The sequence below is a fragment of the Tasmannia lanceolata genome, unplaced genomic scaffold (assembly GCF_043159265.1).
Source record: "Tasmannia lanceolata isolate RefF3 unplaced genomic scaffold, GAP_Taslan_0.1 ptg000003l, whole genome shotgun sequence".
Lineage (NCBI taxonomy): Eukaryota > Viridiplantae > Streptophyta > Magnoliopsida > Canellales > Winteraceae > Tasmannia > Tasmannia lanceolata.
This window is the reverse complement of record NW_027518680.1, coordinates 9,096,511-9,118,606: the sequence shown is the minus strand read 5'-3', so window position 1 is coordinate 9,118,606 and position 22,096 is coordinate 9,096,511. Positions and strand designations below refer to the sequence as shown.

At 39.0% G+C, this 22,096-nt stretch overlaps 3 protein-coding genes across 5 annotated transcripts; 2 read left to right on the top strand and 1 right to left on the bottom strand.

The window, feature by feature from the left end:
* The first annotated feature begins 243 nt into the window (after positions 1–243).
* On the top strand, positions 244–13,144 carry LOC143850239 (plant intracellular Ras-group-related LRR protein 9-like). Its single transcript, XM_077359509.1, has 3 exons — positions 244–1,223; positions 11,849–12,015; positions 12,107–13,144. The coding sequence occupies exons 1-3, from the start codon at positions 495–497 to the stop codon at positions 12,753–12,755; spliced, it is 1,545 nt and encodes a 514-aa protein (XP_077215624.1). The 5' UTR covers positions 244–494; the 3' UTR covers positions 12,756–13,144.
* A 1,018-nt stretch (positions 13,145–14,162) lies between these two features.
* On the top strand, positions 14,163–18,052 carry LOC143850219 (Tetratricopeptide repeat (TPR)-like superfamily protein). 3 transcript variants are annotated; one of them, XM_077359495.1, is made up of 6 exons: positions 14,163–14,867; positions 14,967–16,021; positions 16,347–16,788; positions 16,911–17,079; positions 17,182–17,315; positions 17,403–18,049. In XM_077359495.1, the coding sequence occupies exons 1-3, from the start codon at positions 14,374–14,376 to the stop codon at positions 16,658–16,660; spliced, it is 1,863 nt and encodes a 620-aa protein (XP_077215610.1). In that variant the 5' UTR covers positions 14,163–14,373; the 3' UTR covers positions 16,661–16,788; positions 16,911–17,079; positions 17,182–17,315; positions 17,403–18,049. The 3 variants fall into 3 exon arrangements, with proteins under 3 accessions (XP_077215610.1, XP_077215604.1, XP_077215598.1); XM_077359489.1 differs by having other exon boundaries at positions 14,163–16,021; positions 17,167–17,315; positions 17,403–18,052; XM_077359483.1 differs by having other exon boundaries at positions 14,163–16,021.
* An 805-nt stretch (positions 18,053–18,857) lies between these two features.
* Positions 18,858–21,885, bottom strand: LOC143850232 (cysteine protease XCP1-like). Its single transcript, XM_077359500.1, has 4 exons — positions 21,402–21,885; positions 20,135–20,370; positions 19,733–19,870; positions 18,858–19,196 (listed from the first exon to the last, which is right to left on the bottom strand). The coding sequence occupies exons 1-4, from the start codon at positions 21,859–21,861 to the stop codon at positions 18,981–18,983; spliced, it is 1,050 nt and encodes a 349-aa protein (XP_077215615.1). The 5' UTR covers positions 21,862–21,885; the 3' UTR covers positions 18,858–18,980.
* Between the last annotated feature and the right edge of the window lie 211 nt (positions 21,886–22,096).

Here is a 22,096-nt window from a genome sequence, read left to right as displayed (position 1 = left end):
TGATCTCGATACCCCCTCTATCGTATATCCGAACTTTGCCGTCGCCTTTGTCGTTAGTGGAGTGTGTCATCATGTCCGTTAACATCGGTCACTTCGCCCGCGTCTCTCTCCCTCCCTACGTAATGAAAACTCCATAGAGCAGTGGTAAATTCGCACCCAGTATAGGATAAATCACACCCCCATAACGTGAAAAAGCATTAAAGTCTGCCACACACCCTCCTTTTAAAGTGGGGCGAATTTTATCATGACCCAACTCCAAAACTAAAAAACAGAGACCCTATTTTCTCATTTTCTCTGGCAGGCTCTCTCCTCTCTTCATCCTTTTCAAGTGGTGCGAATTATCCTACAGGGTGTGCGAATTTTATCATAACCCAACTCCAAAACTATAAAACAGAAAGCCTATTTCTAAGTTTCTCTGGAAAGCTCTCTCATCTCTATCCTCTGTTACTCCCCCCCCCAAAAAAAAAAGAAAAAAAAAGAAAAAAGAAAAGAAAATGGAACCAAACCCTAGAAATTTCCCAATCCTCTCATACGTACTCTCACGAATCAAACCCCCAAAACTATTCCACGATTCAGAAATCGACATCGAACAACCACCAACAAATCCAAATCAAGAAGAACAAGAAGAGTGCGAATTAGTAATCCAAATGCCTCACTTAAAAAATCCTGAAATCCTCTCTTCAATGACCTCTGCCGTACACGAAATTTCCCAAACACGATCAATCCTCCAAACCCTAGGCGAAAGACCAGATCACGAGACCGTCGATAAGGCACGTGTCAAAATCTCAGACATAGATTCCAGGCTGTCAAAACAGTTGGAAGAGATCGTGCTCGCGCCGAGGCCGGAAGGTACAGATCGGTTGGAGTGGAGGACATGGCAAGGGGAGAAGGAGAGAGAGAAGAGAGAGGAGGCTGAAAAAGAGAAGAGTGTTTTTAAGGCTATTATTGCAATGGATGAGATGCATGAGGAGTATGAGAGGCTTTTGAGAGACGCCGAAAATAGGTTAGTTAGGATTTATGGGTGTGTGGTTGGGAAGGGGAGTTGTGAGGATTTTGTTGAGAAGGATGAATTGAATGAAGAAGTGGTTGGGATTTTGCGAGAATCGTCTGTGAAGAGTTTGGAAATGGTGGATCTTTCGGGGCGTTTGTTGAGGTTTTTACCTGAGGCGTTTGGGTCGCTTAGAGGCTTGGTTTTGCTCAATCTTTCGAATAATCAGTTAGAGGTCTTTTCTTAATCTCATTTTATATGGTGCATTCAATTTGAGAGGTTACTACTCTCTTTAATTGCCTGTTTTCGAGATATTGTAGTTATGCGTGTTATTGGTTTGGATCAATTGTTTTGGTTTTGAAGGTAGGAGGGACATGTATGTATGTTGACTAGAACGTGAATATAAACAACAACTCATTAAAATTAGCATGCGTATAGAGAAATTAAAGAATGAATTTGTACTGAAATGGAATAATTCCATATAGGTAACAAGAACTTGCAATTTTTTTTGATACAGTTGAGGGTTTCGCTTGATTTTGTCGGTGTATGTCTCAGAAACAATCCTTTTTTTTCTTTTGGTTTTTGATGAAGATAACAAGAATTTATTAGAAGTAGAAGAAACCTACAAATACAATAGAACATCGTTGGGCATTGGAGACCCAAAATGCATAGAGTCAACTAGCTTCACCTGTCTTGGCGAATCTATCGGCTAGATCATTAGCACTACTATGAATATGAGAAAAATAAATTGCCACCTCCGATCAAGTCACCAATCTCTTCAATGAATCTCAGAAACAATGCAGTGACTGTTGCATATGTGGTACTTGATTGTTGTTCTACAAGTTGCTCTTCTCCTCTTTCTCTCTTACTAGGACGTGTCAATATGCACAAGTTTATGTAATTGACTTGGGATTGCTTGACACATTTGTTAAGGCTATTCTGCATTGTTTTAAAATGGTTTTGGGGCCTAGGATTGTTTAGATATATACTACGTGTTTGGGTACTTGTACTTTGGAATATGATAGTTACCTGTGTATGTATATACGTGTTTGGGTACTTGTACTTTGGAATATGATAGTTACCTGCGTATGTAGATATGTCTACCATATTTTCTATGTATTTTATGTACCGTGGTATTCTGGATATTCTGCAATGATGTAGTCCTTACGTACTAATTGGTTAGACATAATCTAAGTGGACAAGTCAGTGTTTTGCTTACCTTGAGTTTTTGATGACTGTATAGCCTATTATTTTTTTTATAAGTTACTTGATTGGTTCTTATTATGAATAGAAAATGTGCTTTCTATACCTTGAGCCTTATTTGCCAATGTTTTTCTCTTTCCTCTTTATATTCATTTATACTCCCTTTCTTCTATATTGATGTATTAATGCTAGTTTAGTTACCAAAAGAAAATAATATATTGAGTAACAGAACGAATGGATGACTAGAAACCACTATTTTGTCATTATTGTTGATACAGGGATAACAAAAGGAAGGGTAGTCCAATTTAAATGTAAAACAGTTTTTTTTAAAGGTGAATAAGGCTAAAGCATTTGATTCCAAAGCTAGCTAAATGGAATCTGTTGTGAAATATCCTTTTTTATTTGTAAAAAAAAAAAAAATCCTGTCTGATTTATCATCTTGAAACTTACGGTAACTGCAGAGCACTATGCAAAAGTGCCAATGATAGCTATCATGATACTTATTAATCAGATGTCTAGAGCACTGCAATAAGGGATGCAATCTTATTGGTCCTTGAATCCATTTCTCTTAGACAGGCTCCCTCTGATGCCTTCGTGACACTTAGCACTGAATCAAGCTTCCATATTGTTCAATCCAACATGCTCAAGTGATGCCATTTCAAATGTGTTCATCTAGAGGATGGAGTCAAATATTCATCGGAGATGATGTCTTGAATTTATTGAGGCACACATCTTGAGAGATGAGGGGCAAACCACCTCTTATATTGCTCACATGTTCGTTACTAATTTGAACCAAGGAAGCATGATTCTTCCCTGGGAGTGGGGAACCTCGATTCCCAGGTTCTCAAATCCGAAACGGTAATCTTCTTGAATCCCAAAAAACTGGGAATCCCGGTTCGGATTCGCCGGAAACCCGATTCCTGCTTTTGGGAACCGCGGTTTAATGTTATGTGAAACACAATTTTCCGGCGATTCCCCGAAGATTCCCTGGCAATGCCCAACTTCCCAGCGATTCCCCGGCGAGTCTCCGGCGACTTCACGACTCCCGCCTCCGACCATCCCGGGAGCCTTCGATTCCCGCTTTTGATTCCCACTCTGGCAACCTTGATTTGACCATGGTGGCCTGAATTTACTAAGGCACACAGTCGTGACTCGTGAGAGATGAGAGGAAAGCCACCTCTTAGATTGCTCACCATTACTAATTTGCATGTAAAATGAGAACTGTTTTGAATGTGTCGTCATTTCTCTCCAAATGAACCAAATTAAGGGAAAACTAGGTTTCTAAGATAAGAGAACAAACATGAACACTTGGCACACCACCCTAGAAGCACTCGAAGGACTTGCCAATTGACTTTGATGAAATCAAAGGAACCCTGAAATTGTGAAGCAAACTAGAAATGGAATGTCCTTGGATTCAACTACCTTTAGGAAAATGTGAAGAAGCACAGGATGCAGTCATAAATTTTTTTATATACCTCTTTGTAACAATTTGATTATAAAAGTGAAGGACCAGTACATATGTGGTATAGTTTGGCTAAGAAGATCATACCATCTAAGATGGAAATGCATGCAGCAATTATCAAGCAAAAGTATATGTGAAAGATGACAATTATAGTGAACATTATATTTGATGAAAAAAGAACTCCAATTTCTTCTAGAATACCTTCTAGCATAGATATTCAAAATATTTCCGTTGCTCATGCTATATAAAGAGGCTAATTTATTGGTAGATCATCTTGCTAAAGAGGGAGCTGGTAAGGTCAATTTTGTATTGTGGCCATCTTTCTCTCTCTCTCTCTCTCTCTCTCTCATGGTTGTATTGGGACCATTTCTACCACTTTTATAATCCTTTCTTGATTTTAGTATAGTCATATTTTTGTTGCTATTTCAGTAAAAGAATCCCTTCTAGAGTGGGGATCACCTAAAAGTTGATTTGTCCTGTTGAGAGGCCAATCTTTTCGAGACGAACATATCAAGTTTGAAACTTGGGAAGTGCTCAATTGGGATTTGTGAGAATCTCTTGATTGGAAATTTTAATTCATTTGATGTCTGACCCCTATCTGTGCTTAGAATAACAAACATTACTCCATTTGACAATTTCAGCCCCCTTATCCCAGCATACCTGAAGGAACTAGGAATTCATTCTAAAATTCTCAATCATTTGCAAGTAGAAGTATTTCAGAACATGGACGTTTAATCTCATGTTTGAGAGGCTTGCCTTGGTAAGAGTTTGTTGTCCCATAAAAAAGTGTTCCTTGCAATACACAAAACTTTGACATGATCTCAATAAGATAGGGTCCTGTAGAATGTCATCTTGGGATCCAATAATAAATGTATGACCATCGTTATGTATTCATCTCAGAATCCAGAACTCATTTCCGAGCACACTTAATCCATTCAGACTGATGTATCTTTAGGAGAATTACAAGTCCTAGCCATGACAAAGGAAACACACAAACATAATTATTATTTTGGTCATACTTATGTTAATGATGCTCACACTTTTTTAAATTAGACAAACTATTTGCCACCAGTAAAACTAAATCTGGGTCCTATTTATATTAATTTCTTCTGCCGAACTCTTGGGAGAACATCTTTTGGCATTTGCTTGAAATCATCGTCTTCTTGATGGTCTGTAGTTGACAGTTTTATTCTGGTTTCCTTGGTGCTGCTCAAATGCCTTGAGAAATACGGCAAGGTTTTAAATTTCGGTTTTGGTCGCCACAGAAATGGAACCATTTCGGTTTCAATTGGAAATTTCAGTGAAAATCCTGTAAAATACTAAAACCTATGGAAAGATATGCAAATGATAGAATTTTAAGATGAAACTTTAGAAAATGCTGGAATAAAGGTAAATACACACTTCAAAACCATTACATAAGTAACACAATCATCGATAATAGTTTAATAACATTGAACACCTAGTGAAATGTGCTGTCGCGTATTTATGATAATTCAATACATACCACATTTCATAGGTAATTCATGTATTTTACATAATACACACCACATTTCACATGAAATTCATATAAATATAATTATGTAATACCAATTGATATAATATACTACTAATTCACTTATGGTTTTGGTTTTGGTATGCATTTCAGTTTAGGTATTGTTTCAGTGGGGATGGAAACAAAAATATTTCAGTTGTTTTATGTCAGTTTTGGTAGAAATTTGAAATCATACTTTTCGGAAATGCACACAGGTGACCAGCCCAACTCTTACCACACCCACACAGACGAATGAGATCACATGACATGATCGTAAGATCATTGCAAACTCGATGGTTGGGTCATTGATCCAGTGGTTATGATCCAAGTGCTAAACAATTGAGGTCATGGGTTGAATCTCATTACCCACTAGGGAAGAAAAAATAAAAACTTGGAAGATTATGAACTTTATATATATATATATATATATATATATATATATATATATATATATATATATATATATATATATATATATATATATATATATATATATATATATATATATATATATATATATAGAGGAAAAGGATTGTACGCTCGAGCGTACCAAGCTTATGGTACGCTCGAGTGCTCCAATCACATGGGTCCCACATTTTTTGTGGTGATCCAAAGCATTCATTTGCAAGGCCCTATCATAGATAGGGTGTGTACCAAAAATCAGCTCCATTGAATCATCCTAACCCGTCCAAAAGTGGAGGGCAAAAATGGGCAGATTTGTGGTCTGTCCATTTTGCCCTCCACAAATGGATGGGTTAGGATGATCCTATGGAGCTAATTTTTGGTACACATCCCATCTATGTAAGGGCCTTTCAAATGAATGCTTTGGATCATCCTAACAAAGTGGGCCCACATGTGATTGGGCACTCGAGCGTACCATAAGCTTGGTACGCTCGAGCGTACAATCCTTTTCCCCATATATATGTTAAAGTATAAAAGATAAATAACGCCTTTCTCCAACAGCTTAAGCTTTTGGAGAAGTTGGTAAGTTAACATGGTATCAGAGCCAAAGGTCTCGAGTTCAAACCTCCCGGATAGCAAAAATCCACATGCGATGGTCGGCCCAAAGTGGGACCATATGCCAAGTGGGCCACACGTGCGGGGGAGTGTTAAAAGTATAAAAGATAAATAATGCCTTTCTCCAACAGCTTAAGCTTTTGGAGAAGTTGGTAAGTTAACAATATATATATATATATATATATATATATATATATATATATATATATATATATAGAGAGAGAGAGAGAGAGAGAGAGAGAGAGAGAGAGAAGGTACTCCCTGGAGTAGATAACTTATCTACTCCCTACCTTAAATAACAGTTGGGGCCACCTTGTTTGGGTGATCCAAAGCATTCATTTGATGCGCCCTCACATAGATAGGGTGTGCCCAAAAAATCAGCTCGATAGGATCATCCTAACCCTATGAACTGTGGAGGCAAAAAATGGACAGATTTGTGCAAGCTTATACACGTCCATTTTTGCCTCCACAGTTCATATGGTTAGGATGATCCTATCGAGCTGATTTTTTGGGCACACCCTATCTATGCGAGGGCGCATCAAATGAATGCTTTGGATCACCCAAACAATGTGGCCCCAACTGTTATTTTAAGGTAGGGAGTAGATAAGTTATCTACTCCAGGGAGTACCTTCTCTTTTCTCATATATATATATATATATATATATGAGAAAATAAAGCATGTGCAGCTGCATAGATAAGCTATCTGTGCATGGCTCACAAACCATGGGGGGGCTACATTTTTGGGGGGATCCAAAGCATTCATTTGGAAGGACCTTCCATGGATAGGGTGTGTACCAAAAATCAGCCCTATAGGATCATCCTAACCCAATCAAAGGTGGAGGGGAAAATGGACAGACACTGTTTCTGCCCATTTTTTCCCTCCATAAATGGCAGGGTTAGGATGATCCTATAGGGGTGATTTTCGGTACACTCCCTATCCATGGAAGGGCCTTCCAAATGAAGGCTTTGGATCCCCACAAAAATGTGCCCCCCCCCCCCTCCCCTGCCCTTTGGTTTGTGAGCCATGCACAGATAAGCTTATATGTGCAACTGCACATACTTTATTTTCTCTCTCTCTCTCTCTCTCTATATATATATATATATATATATATATATATATATATATATATATATATATGAGGTTGTTGTTCCTGCACAAGTGTGCTGGTAAGCTTACCTGCACACGAGTGCAGAAACAAGGTGGGGGCCCACATTTTTGGGGGGTCCAAAGCATTCACTTGGAAGGCCCTTCCATGGATAGGGTGTGGCCCAAAAATCAGCCCCATTGGATCGTCCTAACCCAATGGGGCTGATTTTTGGGCCACACCCTATCCATGGAAGGGTCTTCCAAATGAATGGTTTTGATCCCCCCAAAAATGTGGGCCCTCACCTTGTTTCTGCACTCGTGTGCAGGTAACTTACCCGCACACTTGTGCAGGAACTGTTTTCTCTCTCTCTCTCTCTCTCTCTCTCTCTCTCTCTATATATATATATATATATATATATATATATATATATAATGTTTCTAGGTTAGTATATTCGCTACATTGTGGGTTTTGGTCCCACATTGTAATGGTTGAACAAGCAAGGAATCTTGACTAAAAATTAAGGTGGTTTGAGGCAGATTCAGCACCAAGAATGAACTTGGCAAAAACGTCGATGGTGGTAGTTAATTTGTAGTAATTGATGTATATCACGGATTTGTTGGGGGTGTAACACTGACAGACCATTTTCCAATCATATACCTTAAGTTCCTTCTTGAGGAGGAAGCCCATTTAAATTTTGTGGGCACTAGTGCTGGATAGGCCCATACGATGGAGAAGAAGCTCAGCAACTGTATCATTCAGAAAAAGGAAGCGCACCACATGGAAAGGAACTATTTATCTTTCCGTGGAATAATCACCCTTATCAAAGCATCACTAAGTATTCTTCTAATGTACTTGTCACTGTTTAAATTTTAAACTTCCTAAGGAGGTGGCAAATAGAATTGAAGGGCTCCAAAGAGAATTAGTTTAGAGAGGGATGAGCTGACAACATATTTGAATATCATGTGACAACATGACGGGCATGCAAACATCAATTGGCTGCTCTATCAATATATCTAGGAACGGATCTTCTTTTACGCGGGAAGTTTTCTTTAAGCAGGGCATGTGTAAGGTTCCATTTGGTTACCGCTGAAACAGTGTTTGTCTAGGAAAGGAACATAAAATGGCATCATTTTCTTTCCTTGTTTGTAGGAATTTTCCACATAATAGCCTTTTGAGTTTCCTTTAAGCAGGCCACTTGGTAAACAATTCAGTTTACTTTCCCAGGGAAAGTAAACTAGATTTTTACTGCTATTTTATTCTTACATGGAAATGACATTATGGTACTTTCTTTCTACTTCTTATCGCGCATCCAAACAGACCAGGCAGTCTCATAGAATCTTTTTCATCTTGAGTAAATTATGAATCGGACGATATTCTCTCTCTCTCTCTCTCTCTCTCTCATGAAAGCGTAAATTTTCTATGTGATGTTTATCCAGAACCTTAAAGATGATTATTATAAAATGACCTCGAGACTTTTTGAGATTAACTGACTCCTCTTGCTTTTGTCATATCAATTCTTGCACATAGCTAGTGTCGAACATGCAATGATGTTGTGCAACACTTGCTGCAGCTACAACACTTGTTGATTTGATTAGACTGTTAGTACTGTTGTTTCTTTTTACCAACTAGCCAGTTTTTTTTTTTTGTGTGTGATTTTTGCCCTTGAATTTGATGTGGACAAGGCACAAAGTCATGCCTAGTGTCATGGGGAAACTGGTTGGCTTCCCGTGATAGGTGCATGAGTGTGCCGTCGTGCCATTGAGAGCCATGTTAGGTCCAAGGATAGGGGCATTGTGTGGGCTGAGATGGAAAGTTGAGGGGCATTGAAGGCAGTTGGCAAGGGCCTAGAGGAGCACGAGTGGTTGCTTCATCCCCTTGGGCCCAGCAGGTTGTGGGTTGGAATATTGGCGATGGCTGAAGAGCTACGTGAGGACCTGGCATGTACGTGAGGCACATCGGGGAATCATCTTGCAGCTCATAGGTACCCTAAGGGAGCTTTGCATACGAATGTTGCGAGTTATCCAGAGGGATGTTCCAAGTTCTTTTGTCATGGATGCGTGCCAAAGACAACGTAGGTGTGTTCGGCTGCCACTTACACTGGGCATACAGACCAGTAGTGAGGCTTTGCTGTGTTGCATCCTTAGCACCACGGCAAGTCTTGTGGATATGTCAATTGAGATTTCCATGAGTTCGTGCCAGGGTGGTTTCGATTGCCCTAGCAAGACCAAGGTCTTGCAGAATGGTTCATAGTGCATGCTGTGCGTCTTGGATGACCAAACCTCTGGATTTGGTGGATTGAGACGTGGTCAAGTCAATGCCTCATTCCCTGGTGAGCCTCAACTATCCGAGTAGGATGTGTGGACTTGTGCTACAGTCTTGAGAACCACGCCTTGATGTGGCCACGTAACTTGAGCTCCCGAGTCTGAGGACTTGGCAGAGCGTGGCTAGACCTAGCCTCTTTCCCATATGGCTCTAGTCTCCTGCTGATTGGTTTGTTGAATGAATCTAGGCCTTAGAGAGTTGGGTTGTGAGACTTGCCAGACTCGTGTGTGGCATGGGACATGCCCCGCACTTTGGCGAGAGATTTGCACATGGCTTGTAGGCCTTGTGTTTGGTTACTCGTGTTGAAGGTAGATCACGAGAAGCGGGTTAAAGTGGTGCACGATAAGGGCAAGCTTGTAGCACGGGTGGGCTCGAGTGGCTTGTAGCACGGGTGGGCTCGAGTGGCTTGTAGCTTGTGATTATATATGAAGCAACTAGAGGTGCCAGCCGTGCAAGGGCCTTTAAGGCCTTGCATCAGGAAAGTCCGGCCTAGCATACGGTGTGTTAGAGAGCCACATGGGATTGTCACCGAGGAAAAAGTAAAGGTACGTGGCCCTTTTTTGCTTTGGTATGCTTTATAAAATGATGTTTTGTGATATGTCAGACTGGATTAGGTGCTGCGTTCCTACAATTTGGCTTCTTTGTCTAAGCAACTGTTTTTGTGATATTTTTCTGCCATATCTAGAGGTTCAATTTATGGTGTTTCTTCTTCCCTTGGAATTTCTTTTCATACTGGTAGAAAAAATGCTTCTGCTTTCCAAATAAGGAGGAAAGGTTCAAGCGTTAGTTAATGGGTTTTAAGACCGGTGATGGTTATACACTTGCAGATGTGTGGGCTTAAGTTGGTAAGAAGGCTCACTCCACTTTCTTTCAATTGTCGTGATGCCAGTTCATTACATTATCCTGGCAAAGATTTCTGTCTCTGGTTTTTTTATTAAGCTTTTGTAGTTGTTCAGTGGTGGCCTGAGCTGAAAGAATTGATATTCTGCTCCTTGGTGGTTCCATCCTACATAAGGAGAGATTGAAGAGGATGTTAACCACAAAATAAGAGCAGGTTGGTGGAGGTGAAAGCTTGCTTCAGGAGTTCTGTGCGACCGTAAAATACCTACCAAGTTGAAAGGAAAGTTTTATAAGATAGCTGTGAGGCCAGCCATGCTGTACGGCTCAGAATGTTTGGCCACCAAGAAGCAGCATGTGCATAAGATGAATGTAGCGGAGATGCGAATGCTTAGATGGATGTGCGGCCACACAAGGTTAGATAGAATTAAAAATTAAGACATTCGTGAAAAGGTAGGGGTGGCACCAATTGAGGAGAAGATGCGAGAGCACCGCTTAAGATGGTTTGGGTATATCCAACGTAGGCCTTTGGATGCTCCAGTGAGAAGAAGTGACTCGTGCCAAGTTGATGGAGTAAAAATAGGCAGGTCAGACCGAAAACAACTTGGGTAGAAACAGTGAAGAAAGACTTGAGGGCTAGGAACATAACATAGAACATGACCTTGGATAGGATAGAATGGAAGAAAATGATCCATGTAGACGAACCCAACTAGTGTCAGGATTAGACTTAGTCAGTTTGAGCCACGTAGATCCTTTCACTTTCTTCATGAAAATTTTCTAAAGGATTCATTAGCCGACCCAACTAGTTTGGGACAAAGGCTTAGTTGAGTTGAGTTGAGTTGGGTGGTTCCATGAGTCTGACCTAAATAAACTGTTAAGTTACTCGGATCTGGTTTTGCAGAGTGGCTGCTCTCACTTTACTTGGAGACACAGATTGTTACCCATTTCTACCAGATGAAATCTAAATCTGAATAAGTGCAACCCTCTCTTATTTTGCAGGGTCTCACTTTCTAAAATTTTTTGTAGTCTTCAGCATGAACATGATTTGCATTGGGTATTATTAAACTTAGTTTTCACCATTAGACAGTCTCAGAGAATGAAATTTCTAGTCCTGCACTGAAGGTATGTTTTTTAAGTTGATGTGCTACGTCTTTTTTCCTCTAAAACACAGTTTTGCATAATATCAGGTCAACCGTTCTAGAAGTGATTGGAACTGAAAACCATGTTGCAAGTATACTTGCTATTTAATTAAAATACTTAAAAGTACTTTTCTCACTGGGATTTCGCACTGCCTAATGCATATACATATTATGACATAGGCAATTACTTGATTGAATCAATGTTTATTGGGATTTAATTTCATAGTGTCTAATTTTCTGTGGTTGGGTCCAAGAAAACAGGTTATTCCTGATTCAATAGCAGGACTGGAAAATCTACAGGAGCTCCATCTTTCTTCCAACCTTTTACTCACACTACCAGACTCCATTGGACTGCTGCTTAATCTAAAGATCCTAGATGTGTCAGGAAACAAGCTTAAGGCCTTACCAGACAGCATTTCCCATTGCAGGTAATGCCATAATTGAGCTTTCCCTTAACTTTATTTCCAAAAGTTAGAAGAATCTTTCCAGTGCTCTGAATCAAATTTTATTTCAATCCAGATCACTTGTGGAGCTAGATGCGAGCTTCAATGCTCTAACATATTTGCCAACAAACATTGGATATGAGTTAGTGAATCTAGAAAAGCTCTTTGTCCAACTCAATAAGATCCGATCTCTCCCCACCTCCGTTTGCGAGATGAGGTCTTTGCGCCATCTGGACGTCCACTTCAATGAGCTCCGGGGTCTGCCCTATGGTTTCGGGAACTTGACAAATCTTGAAACCCTAAATCTTAGCAGTAATTTCAGCGACTTGACGGAGCTTCCTTTGACAATTGGTAATCTAACCAATCTCAAGGAGCTCGATCTCAGCAACAATCAGATCCATGCTCTTCCTGATACATTTGGCCGGCTCGATAATCTGACTAAGCTTAATTTGGACCAGAACCCATTAGTCATTCCTCCCATGGAGATTGTGAACAATGGGGTTGAAGCTGTAAAGGAGTATATGGCAAAGAGGTGGCTTGACATTTTATTGGAGGAAGAACAGAAGAGCGTGCTCCAAGAGAACAACCCAGCCCAAATCGGTTGGCTTACACGTAGCACCTCATGGTTGAATAATTGGGTTGCTGGAGTTTCTGGGAGTGTTGCCGGATATTTGGGAACTGGAGACAAAACTTACAGAGACCCAGTTCTTGATCAGCAGCTCTGATTTGTCTTTCATTAAGTCTGTTTCTGTTTCTTCAGTTTTCATATTTTGTACAGCTGATGATAGAGCACTGTTGATGTGCTTGGGGAACTTGTCCATGCTGGATCCAGGCAAACACTGGTTTTTTTTTTTTTTTTTTTTCATGTTGATGTTCTTTGAGAGGGATTTGCTAGGGACATTACAGAAGGCATTTCGCGGGCGGGCTGGTGCATGAGAGAGCAGCCACCTCGTATGAATTAAATGAATTAGACAAAATCTGAGCCTATGTGGTTGTAGTATCATGCAACAGCCGTTCCGCGAAATGCCTTCTGCGATGGTCCCTAACAAATCCCTCTTTGAAATGTTCATAGAATTTTCTGGGACAATAAATAAAACAAGAACTTGTGTTGTAATTTGCATGTGATTCCTTTTTGGATATATGGTTTGTGAGCTAGAACTCAGCCTGAGCTAGAGCTCACAAACCATATATCCCATGGTTTAGTCATCCAACCCGTTAGTTTTATAGGTTATAGTTATGGTTATGGTTTATGGTTAGGGTTATGATTTGTGGAGGTTTAAAATGGATGGCTCGAAATTACGCTCCTATAGATCGGATGGTTAGGATTATGGTATGGAGATGGTTTCTTAGGAACATCCTATTATGTGAGGTGCTATAAAATGAATGGGTTGGATGGGAGATGGGAGATGGGAGATGGGGTATTGTAGGCTCTAGCGCAGGCTGAGCTCTAACTCACGAACCGTGCCCCCTTCATTTTTTCTTTTTCGAGATTTAGTAGCTTTGATACATTGCATTCAATACTTCATTTAAACCTTCAATTTAAAATGCAAAATTTAAACGGTTTCAAATTGGAAAACACTGGAGCATCATATGATTTGAAGTATTGATTGGGTTTATCAAAGCTATATTTTCACTTTATAGTATGTAGGCAACCTTTCAAAGGGCTTAATTTTAACCTTCCATTTGAAATGCAAAAGTTACATGGTTTCATGTTGGAAAGCACTGAGCATCATATGATTCAAAGTATTGATTGGGATTATCAAAGCTATATTTTTACTTTATAGTATGTAGGTAAGCTTTCAAAGTAGAATTGGTAAAGTTTATCAAAGCTATATTTTCACTTTTTAGTACGTAAGTAAGCTTGCATGGTAGGATTGCAACTTGGTCATTTGTTTCGGATTTTAAGAACCGATTTCGGGTAGGGCCTATTTACGTTGGTGCTCAACAATCGAATGGTTTGGATCTTCGAACGAGGTGTGTCCATCATATTTTTCTGAAAATACACTAACTCACCTTATTCTAAGTTTCGAACCATTGTTTGCCCTAAGTGTAAATAAGTTTAGATGGCACAGCGTAGAAAACTCTTACTTATGGAGATAATTTTTGGGCAAAACCAAAGAAAGAGAGAAGGTTGTCAGGACTCAAGATCCGTAAAAAAGTTAAAGGGGGGCGAATGGGTGTTTTGTAGGGGGCGAATTTATGAGTGCCTCAACAATTTCCATGAAAGCCCCAATCTTCATCTCGTCTTTGATCTTTCTTCATGTCTGCAATTTAGTACTGTTCAAAAGAACTTGAAAAGAAGAAAGGGAAATGATATTACGCCCTTAAAGAAACACATACACAATGCATTCCTCTTCAATTTCTTCAACGGCTGCAAAGCTAAGCAGAGCTCTAATCTCTGCATCAACTACCTCTCGCTCTCCTCATTCTCTCGAACAAACCCTCCACCACCTCTTCACATCCCCCAAAACCCTAACTCCATCTCTCATCTCCAACACAATCGACCCTTTTCTCCTCTCTCACCCATCTCTCTCCCTTGCCCTTTTCAACTGGGCTTCTCAACAACCCTCTTTCTCCCACACTCCTCAAACCTACAATTCCCTCCTTAAATCTCTCTCCCTCTCTCACCAATCCCAAACCCTTGAAAAACTCCTCAAACAAATGAAAACCCACAAAATCCCTCTCAATTCCAATGCCTACCTCTCCATAATCACTTCTCGCCTTCTCTCCGGAAAACCCACCAACGCCTTTGCCGCCTTTGCCAAATTGATGGAATTGGATTGCGATATCAACCCAATTATCTGTAATTCTCTTCTTGCAGCTCTTGCCTCAGATGGGTATGTTGATTTATCTCAAAGGGTTTTTGATTTTATGCTTTGTAGAGTTATTGCTTTGAGTAGTGTTGGATTTGGTGTTTTTGTTGGTGGGTTTTGTAGAACTTCCCAATTGGATAAAACTTTGGGTTTGTTAGATAGAATTAAGCAGACAATTCATGAGATTAATGGGTCAATTATAGCTATTTTGATTGTCGACGGGCTTTGTCGGGCGTCTAGGGTTTCAGAGGCTTGGTGGATTTTGGAGGAGCTTAGGGTTAGAGACTGTAAACCTGATTTTATCGCATATCGGATTGTTGCTGAATCATTTCGGGCAATGCATAGATTTGAAGATGCTGATAAGGTGTTGAAACAGAAAAGAAAATTGGGGGTTGCACCGAGGGCGAACGATTATAGGGAATTTATCTTTGGGTTGATCACAGAAAGACGGATTCGAGAAGCAAAAGAATTGGGTGAAGCAATTATAAGTGGGGATTTCCCAATCGAGGATGATGTTCTCAATGCATTGATAGGATCAGTTTCAGGCGTTGATCCTGATTCAGCGGCTTCGTTTTGCAAATCCATGATAGAGAAAGATAGATTCCCAAGTCTTTTTACATTAAGTAATTTGAGTAGAAATCTTTGTAAGAATAACAAAACAGATCAAATGTGGGACATTTTTCAGGTCCTGTCTTTGAAGGGATATTTTTCTGATTTAGAGAGTTACAATGTGATGGTTTCATTCTTGTGCAAGGCGGGGAGAGTGAAAGAAGCTTATGTTGTTCTTAGGGAAATGAGAAAGAAAGGGTTTGGACCTGATGTTTTGTCTTATAACTCTTTGTTGGAAGCTTTATGCAGGGAAGATCTATTGCGCCCTGCGAAAAGGCTATGGGATGAGATGTTTGCAAATGGTTGTCGCGGGAATTTACAAACTTACAATACCCTTATACGGAAATTGTCAGAATCAGGGGAAGTTGAAGAGGCCCAACGTCTCTTTCATCACATGTTGGAGAAAGGAGTTCTTCCTGATACTGTTACCTACACATCACTCATTAAAGGCTTTTCTCGAGAAGCAAAGATAGACACCGCGTATGAGATCTTTAAGAAGTCTTTGGAACAAGATGTTATTCTTGCTGGATCGACCTTGAGTACTTTAATTCTTTCACTATGCAAGGAAGGTATGATCTGTACAAAAGTGACCATTTATTCTGATAGTAATAATATCCATATTTGTTAGTTCGTTTAAATAGATTTCTATATTGGTACATGTTCTTATATATGTCAGTCTGTTGGGGATATTTGGCTTTTGATTATTGTTTTAATGGCTTTTGGTTGTTATGGGGCAAACAGATAAATCTTCTTAACTTGCAATAGTGGCTGTCTTAGAATGTCTTAAGGCATGGGGTATAGAGCTATCTGTTTTGTAACTTTGTTATTGCTGTTATTTGATTTTTGAACCTCTTTTAAGTTTACTAGTTATTGGCGTTCATATGTTCCATACAGGTAATTTCAGCACGGCTTCAAAAGTTATGCGTGGTTTACCCCTTTCTGAAGTTGACAATACGGGTTCACACGTCGTTCTACTAAAGGGTTTAGTAGATGCTGGAGAGGTTGAGATGGCTGTTGATCACATCAAATGGGTCAGAGATGGGTCCCTTTCAAAGTTTCAAGCAATATCGACTGAGCTTATTTCTTCTCTTGCTCTTTCTTTGAACCCAAAGCCCATTCTACAGTTGTTTCATGCAATGCGCGAAAGGGGTCTAGTCTCCAAGAATGATCCTTGGTTTAATTTATGCGAACAGTCATTTGATGGATGATAGCTAATCACACAAAGTGTGTTATTCCACACACTGCATTCTGAGTTTCAATAGTAGACATAGTTTCCGGGTGCCTATTTTCAGATCACAGAAGGATAAACAAAACTTAGCATACAAATTACTTGCAGGTGACTCTCTACTAACTTCTTACTTGTTCTGAAGAACTCATTTAGACAGACATACGTGTTTCTCAGGAAATTATTTACTTGGTAAAGGATGTGCAACAATAATATTTTCATGCTACTTGCAGTATGGAGTTTTAGGCTGCCACGGGAGGATGTTTTCTTCTTTATCATTTTTAGGGAAGTAAAAATGGCAGTGGATTTCAGAGTAAGTAGTGACATTTGGAAGCACATGTGCTGCTAGAGTTCATTTTTGGTGATGATCGCATGGTGCATCTTTCAACATCGGCAAGCACGGTAACTATTTTTGTCTCAACCCCATATTTTAAGTGATTACTGCTTCCTTGTGTCTTCAGCATTTGCTTAGTGATGAATAATTTGTAGATTTATGTATTGCAGACTTCATTTGATGGGTTCACTTGGATATGAATTTGATGGATTATTTAGAGTCACAAATCATTTGGGTCTGCTGATCAAAGGGCAGAACAAACATACTTGGGCAACCTTATGGAGCCAACAACTTACAATGTCTGGTATGCAACATAAATACTTAGGGATTGCTTCCTTGTGTCTTCAGCATTTGCTTAGTGATGAGTAATTTGTAGATTTATGCCTTGCAGACTTTATTAATGAGTTCACATGGAGATGAATTCAATGGATTATTTGGAGTTCCAAATCATTTGATCTGTTGATTAAAGGGTCAGAACAAACATACTTGGGCAACTTCATGGAGCCAACAGCTTACAATGTCTGGTATGCAACAGAAATACTTAGGGATTCATTTCCTGTCTTTTTTCCCTAAGGAAGAAGGCAGGAGTGTGCATTAAAATTATCGTGCAAGCACATACATATTCAGGACTCAGCAGTCGTACTATTTTCCAACTGTATATCAAAGTATCATGAATACTTTTTGCAACACCCTCTTAAGCCAGAGCAATAATGTCAATTAGCCAATAAACAGCAGTTCTCTACAAGTTATAATTGCTTTTTTTATGTCGAAATTAGTGGGCAATCAGCTTCACATTGGCTAGGTAGTAGTTTCAACCCCCAATGTAAGCCTCTCCTTAAGTGCAGTCAGAGTCGGCTGTTTAGAATGGTGTTATATTCTTGCAATTTGTAGCTATAGCATTGAAACTTCACATTTTGGTGTCACTATTCTAAGTACACTTTGAAATGAACTTTGTTATTGTTTTAGCTTTCTAAATCGAAGCCAGGTAAAATAAATCAGTGATACTTCCTCCTTTTCTAGTTGCCATGGTTTCCACCAGAACAAGGTTTCCTCTTTTTCTGCTATTTCTTTTTTTCTTAATTGAGATGTATGTTAGGTCAACTGGATATTTCTGCATGTGATTCCGCTATTTGTAGAAGCATGTTCTTCAATCTCATATTTCAGAGTCCTTAGTTATGTCACTGACTGCCCATCTTCAATAGAAAAACTTGTGGTATGCAAATGGGGTTGCAACTTTAGACTTATATCTAGTATGTGAAATAGTGGAAGAACCATGCTTCTCTTTACACACATTGTCGGGAACAGAGCAGCCATTCTTCATTAAATTGGCTTGTTGGGAGAGAATCTTACTATGTTAACAGCTTGAAAACAGAAATCAAAGGATTAGCAGACAGCAATCTGCAACTAAGGAAGTTCGAAAGGGAATTCAGTGCAGTGGCTAGTAACACAGTGGTTTTGTGAGATTTATGTGCTACTTGTTGGAAATTGTAAATCAAAATGAAAGTGCATGGGGTTGTGAAAAATCATTTTGGTCTTCTAGGTAGTTACCGTGTGGAAAATATAAAGTCTTTTGTGTTTTCTAGAGTCTCTAAGTCTAGTTGGATTAAACAAAGAGTCAAATGGTGAGTTCCTATCTTGTTGCTTAGGATTCCTAGATGACTCGTGGGAACTACAACTTTGTGGTTAATGTATTTGCTATTTTTAGGTGTCTCTTTAGTCTATAAATATGGAGTCTTTGTGTAGAAACGGTAAGCTTAAGAACTTCAAGGGAAGAATTAGCTTATTGGATTTGGATAAGAGAGAATTAGCTTATTGACAATCAAATGATCTTGCAAAGACACATAACTGCCATAAAATCCCAACAGAGTACGGTTCTGATCATTTTTATTCAACGAGGAGAATAGATCATTTACACCTCCCAAACCCAGGATAAAAAGTATAGATTAAGCAAATAAATCTGCATCAGTCATTACTTGTTTTTGGTGGGATAAGAAACCATTTTGTTAATTCCACATAGCCCATCAGGTTTCCCTGTGTTTCTCTTCATCCTTATATACCCTTTTTCTCCCCATTGTTGCCCCCATGAGTTCTTCACTATGATGTAATCCATGCCCTTGGATGATCCATATCCAACAGCCGTCACTCCATGATCTAGATCACTTCCGCAATGTCCATCAAAAACTCCCTGTAAACCAACATCTCTTGTCAAAATTAATACGTCTTTGAGGCATTCTCATCAATACAGAAAATTTTGATATTATAGATAAAGAATACATTACCATTCAGAAAAAGAAGAAGATAAAGAATGCATTTGTCAATTCAACATTTTCACGCGCGCGCGTGCATGTATACTATGTATAGTTACACTCAACAAGCCAACTCGAAACTCGTCTAGTCAATTCAACTGGATAAAAATTTGAATTGAGCCATTGAACAATGAAAGTGTAAATTTGAATTGGCCTTATTTTCTTGAAATAACTTTATTTAGGAAAACACAAAACAGAGGAGGAAATGCATTAATTTTTTGAAATAGATAAAAAAGGGGTATAAAAATGCTAAGAAAAGGGATGGAAATATCATCTCCCAAATATAAATTAGTGGATTTTTCCTTTTGGTTTCAATATTGAAATGCCTTCCCATGAGCTTTTATTGAGTCTTAAATGACTCGGTCGAGTTGACTCAAATTTACACAAGTAATAAATGAGTAAAAGGAAATCGTACCCCACTATAGAATTGGAAGTCTCTACCGGAAGCCTCAATAGCAACACTCAAAGGTTGGTGGGCTAGTGCTTTCAACAGGCTCTCTTCATTATTCGCTGGCACATCTTGGTACCCAGTAATGGTTACAAGTCCCAAATCCTGAAAAAAAAAAAAAAAAAAAACAGTACAAACAATAAAATATTAGAGTTTTTTGGGTGTTCCACGCAAAAGCAAAGATCCCACATCACAAAAGTGAATGGATCGGGATGGGCTTGGAAGGACTTGGGCATAATCCCCTTAACGGCTAGCTTTTAAGGGTGAGTTCTACCTGGGTCCCAACAGAAATGCAGTCTTAAAATAAATAAAAAAGACAACAAAATGGGGTGGAAATATCAATAATGAGGGTATTATACTATTCTGGACCTTCTTATCCTCGCATGCTCCTTCTTCCATGAGATAGGGGTAGTCGTCTTCGCTATGTAGACCACCATTGTCCATGATGAAGGAGAAAGCATAATCCATGAGTCCTCCATGGCACCCATTGTTGAATGTGTTGTCACAGTCTATTAGCTCTTGTTCTGAGAGGGAGGTCAGGTTTCCGGTCACAATCTGGTTAATGCCTTCTACCGCCGCCACGGTCGAGAAAGCCCAGCAACTACCTGCATGTTTACCACTGATATACCTTAATACGGATGACACAATGACACCCTTCTCTATATTTTAAACTTCTGTCATTGGTTGTTACATACTTAAATATGTGTCTTGGGAATTTCTTCGGACTGGTTTATCTTTGTATATTTTAAATTTGTTTGTTATTTTCTAGTTTATCTTGGGACAGAAACTATTAAAAAAAAAATTAAGAACAAAATCAATACAATAAAATATTTTTTTTTGAATATAAACAATAAAATAAATAATATCATGGATTTATCAGGTTATTTTTGTAGTATTTTTGTGATAAAAAATAAAATATGAAGATATCTAGGTATTTTTTAGACTATCGGCAAAATTTCAGGATTTTGTTGTTTTATCAAAAATATCAAAATATCATGATTTTTTTAAAAAAAATGTGGGAAATGATAAATGCGCCCCTTTTCATCACTTGGGACACCCAGCAGCAGTGAATCAATGACTGCAGAGGGGCTGATGTACTTCACGTTTGAAGGATTCAACGGATTTGATAGCCATGGACACTGCAGTTGGGTGTCCCATGTGATAAAAAGGAGCGCATTTATCATTTCCCAAAAATATTGGAGATATCTGTGACTATGGTTACAAGTTCCTATGAGCAGCACTGAGCCAACAAGAGATTACACAAGAGATTACACCTTACGCAGATGAGTTATTAAAGATAAGTGTCCTATTTATTTTCTCTAATTAACAACCTTATGCATGATTATTAACGATAACCTTCCAACCAAAAAAATTATTGTTTAAATCTTCCTTAGATCATAAAGAACAACCATTCCAAAAAAAATAAAAAAAATAAGAATTATAAAGGACAGTTCTAGGAAAAGACATTTGGGATTAATATAAGAGGTGAATCAGTTCCTGTAAGTGTTTTTTTTTTTCGGATTTTCTCTTCCATGTTTTTCTTATTCTCTCCTTTATGGTTATATATAAGTCAATCTAAATAACAAAACGAAGTGGGGAAAAGAGAGAGAGGGAGGGAGGGAGAGTTAATCCTCACCACACTGGCCTTGGTTCTTGACAGGAGTAACAGCTCCTTTCTTTCTCCAATCTACAGACTTGGGAAGATTTCCAGCATTTCTATATCTGAAAGCCTCAGAGGAACCTCTCCTCCTTGACATGTTAGGCTCCAATCCAAAATACTTGGCCTTGAACTCTTCATGGCTCAAGTCTGCAAACTCATTCAACCCTAGCCAATAACTACTCATCTTCTTATTCGTCTCATCGATATGATTCAAATTATCCTTAAACAATTCGAATCGGTGCAATTTCTCTTCGATGCTCGCATACGATTTGCTGTGTTTCGCCAACCATGACTCGAAGAGATCGATGAGTCGGTCTTGCGATGTGAGATCGTCTTCCGAATAACCAACTATAGAAAAATCTCTTGCGGGCGCCAAACAGACAATGAGGAACATGGAAAAGGAGAAGAGATAGAGCTTAGCAGAGAGGAGAGCCATATTTGTTGTTTATGTTCGGATTTTTCAGAGCTAAGAGATGTATAGAAAAGAGCTGATGAGGGGCATTTATATAGGATTTTTATTCGTATGTTACTTGAAAGCAAAGAATTTGAAATCTTTGCCTCTGCCAAAACGGAGTCTTTAAGCTTGGTTCTTGTAAGAGCTTTAGCTTCAAGCATGTTGTCATGTTATTAATAAATCACAGACTTGGCTGAAATAAATAGAAAGAGGTTGA

Excerpts from the sequence above, each read along its gene's own strand:
- LOC143850239 (XM_077359509.1), top strand. The coding sequence starts at position 495 with ATGGAACCAAACCCTAGAAATTTCCCAATCCTCTCATACGTACTCTCA. Across the intron at positions 1,224-11,848 it reads TTTCGAATAATCAGTTAGAG|GTTATTCCTGATTCAATAGC; the intron begins GTCTTTTCTTAA and ends CCAAGAAAACAG. Across the intron at positions 12,016-12,106 it reads GACAGCATTTCCCATTGCAG|ATCACTTGTGGAGCTAGATG; the intron begins GTAATGCCATAA and ends ATTTCAATCCAG.
- LOC143850219 (XM_077359489.1), top strand. The coding sequence starts at position 14,374 with ATGCATTCCTCTTCAATTTCTTCAACGGCTGCAAAGCTAAGCAGAGCT. Across the intron at positions 16,022-16,346 it reads TCTTTCACTATGCAAGGAAG|GTAATTTCAGCACGGCTTCA; the intron begins GTATGATCTGTA and ends TGTTCCATACAG.
- LOC143850232 (XM_077359500.1), bottom strand. The coding sequence starts at position 21,861 with ATGGCTCTCCTCTCTGCTAAGCTCTATCTCTTCTCCTTTTCCATGTTC. Across the intron at positions 19,871-20,134 it reads GAGCATGCGAGGATAAGAAG|GATTTGGGACTTGTAACCAT; the intron begins GTCCAGAATAGT and ends TTTTTTTTTCAG. Across the intron at positions 19,197-19,732 it reads ACTTCCAATTCTATAGTGGG|GGAGTTTTTGATGGACATTG; the intron begins GTACGATTTCCT and ends GTTGGTTTACAG.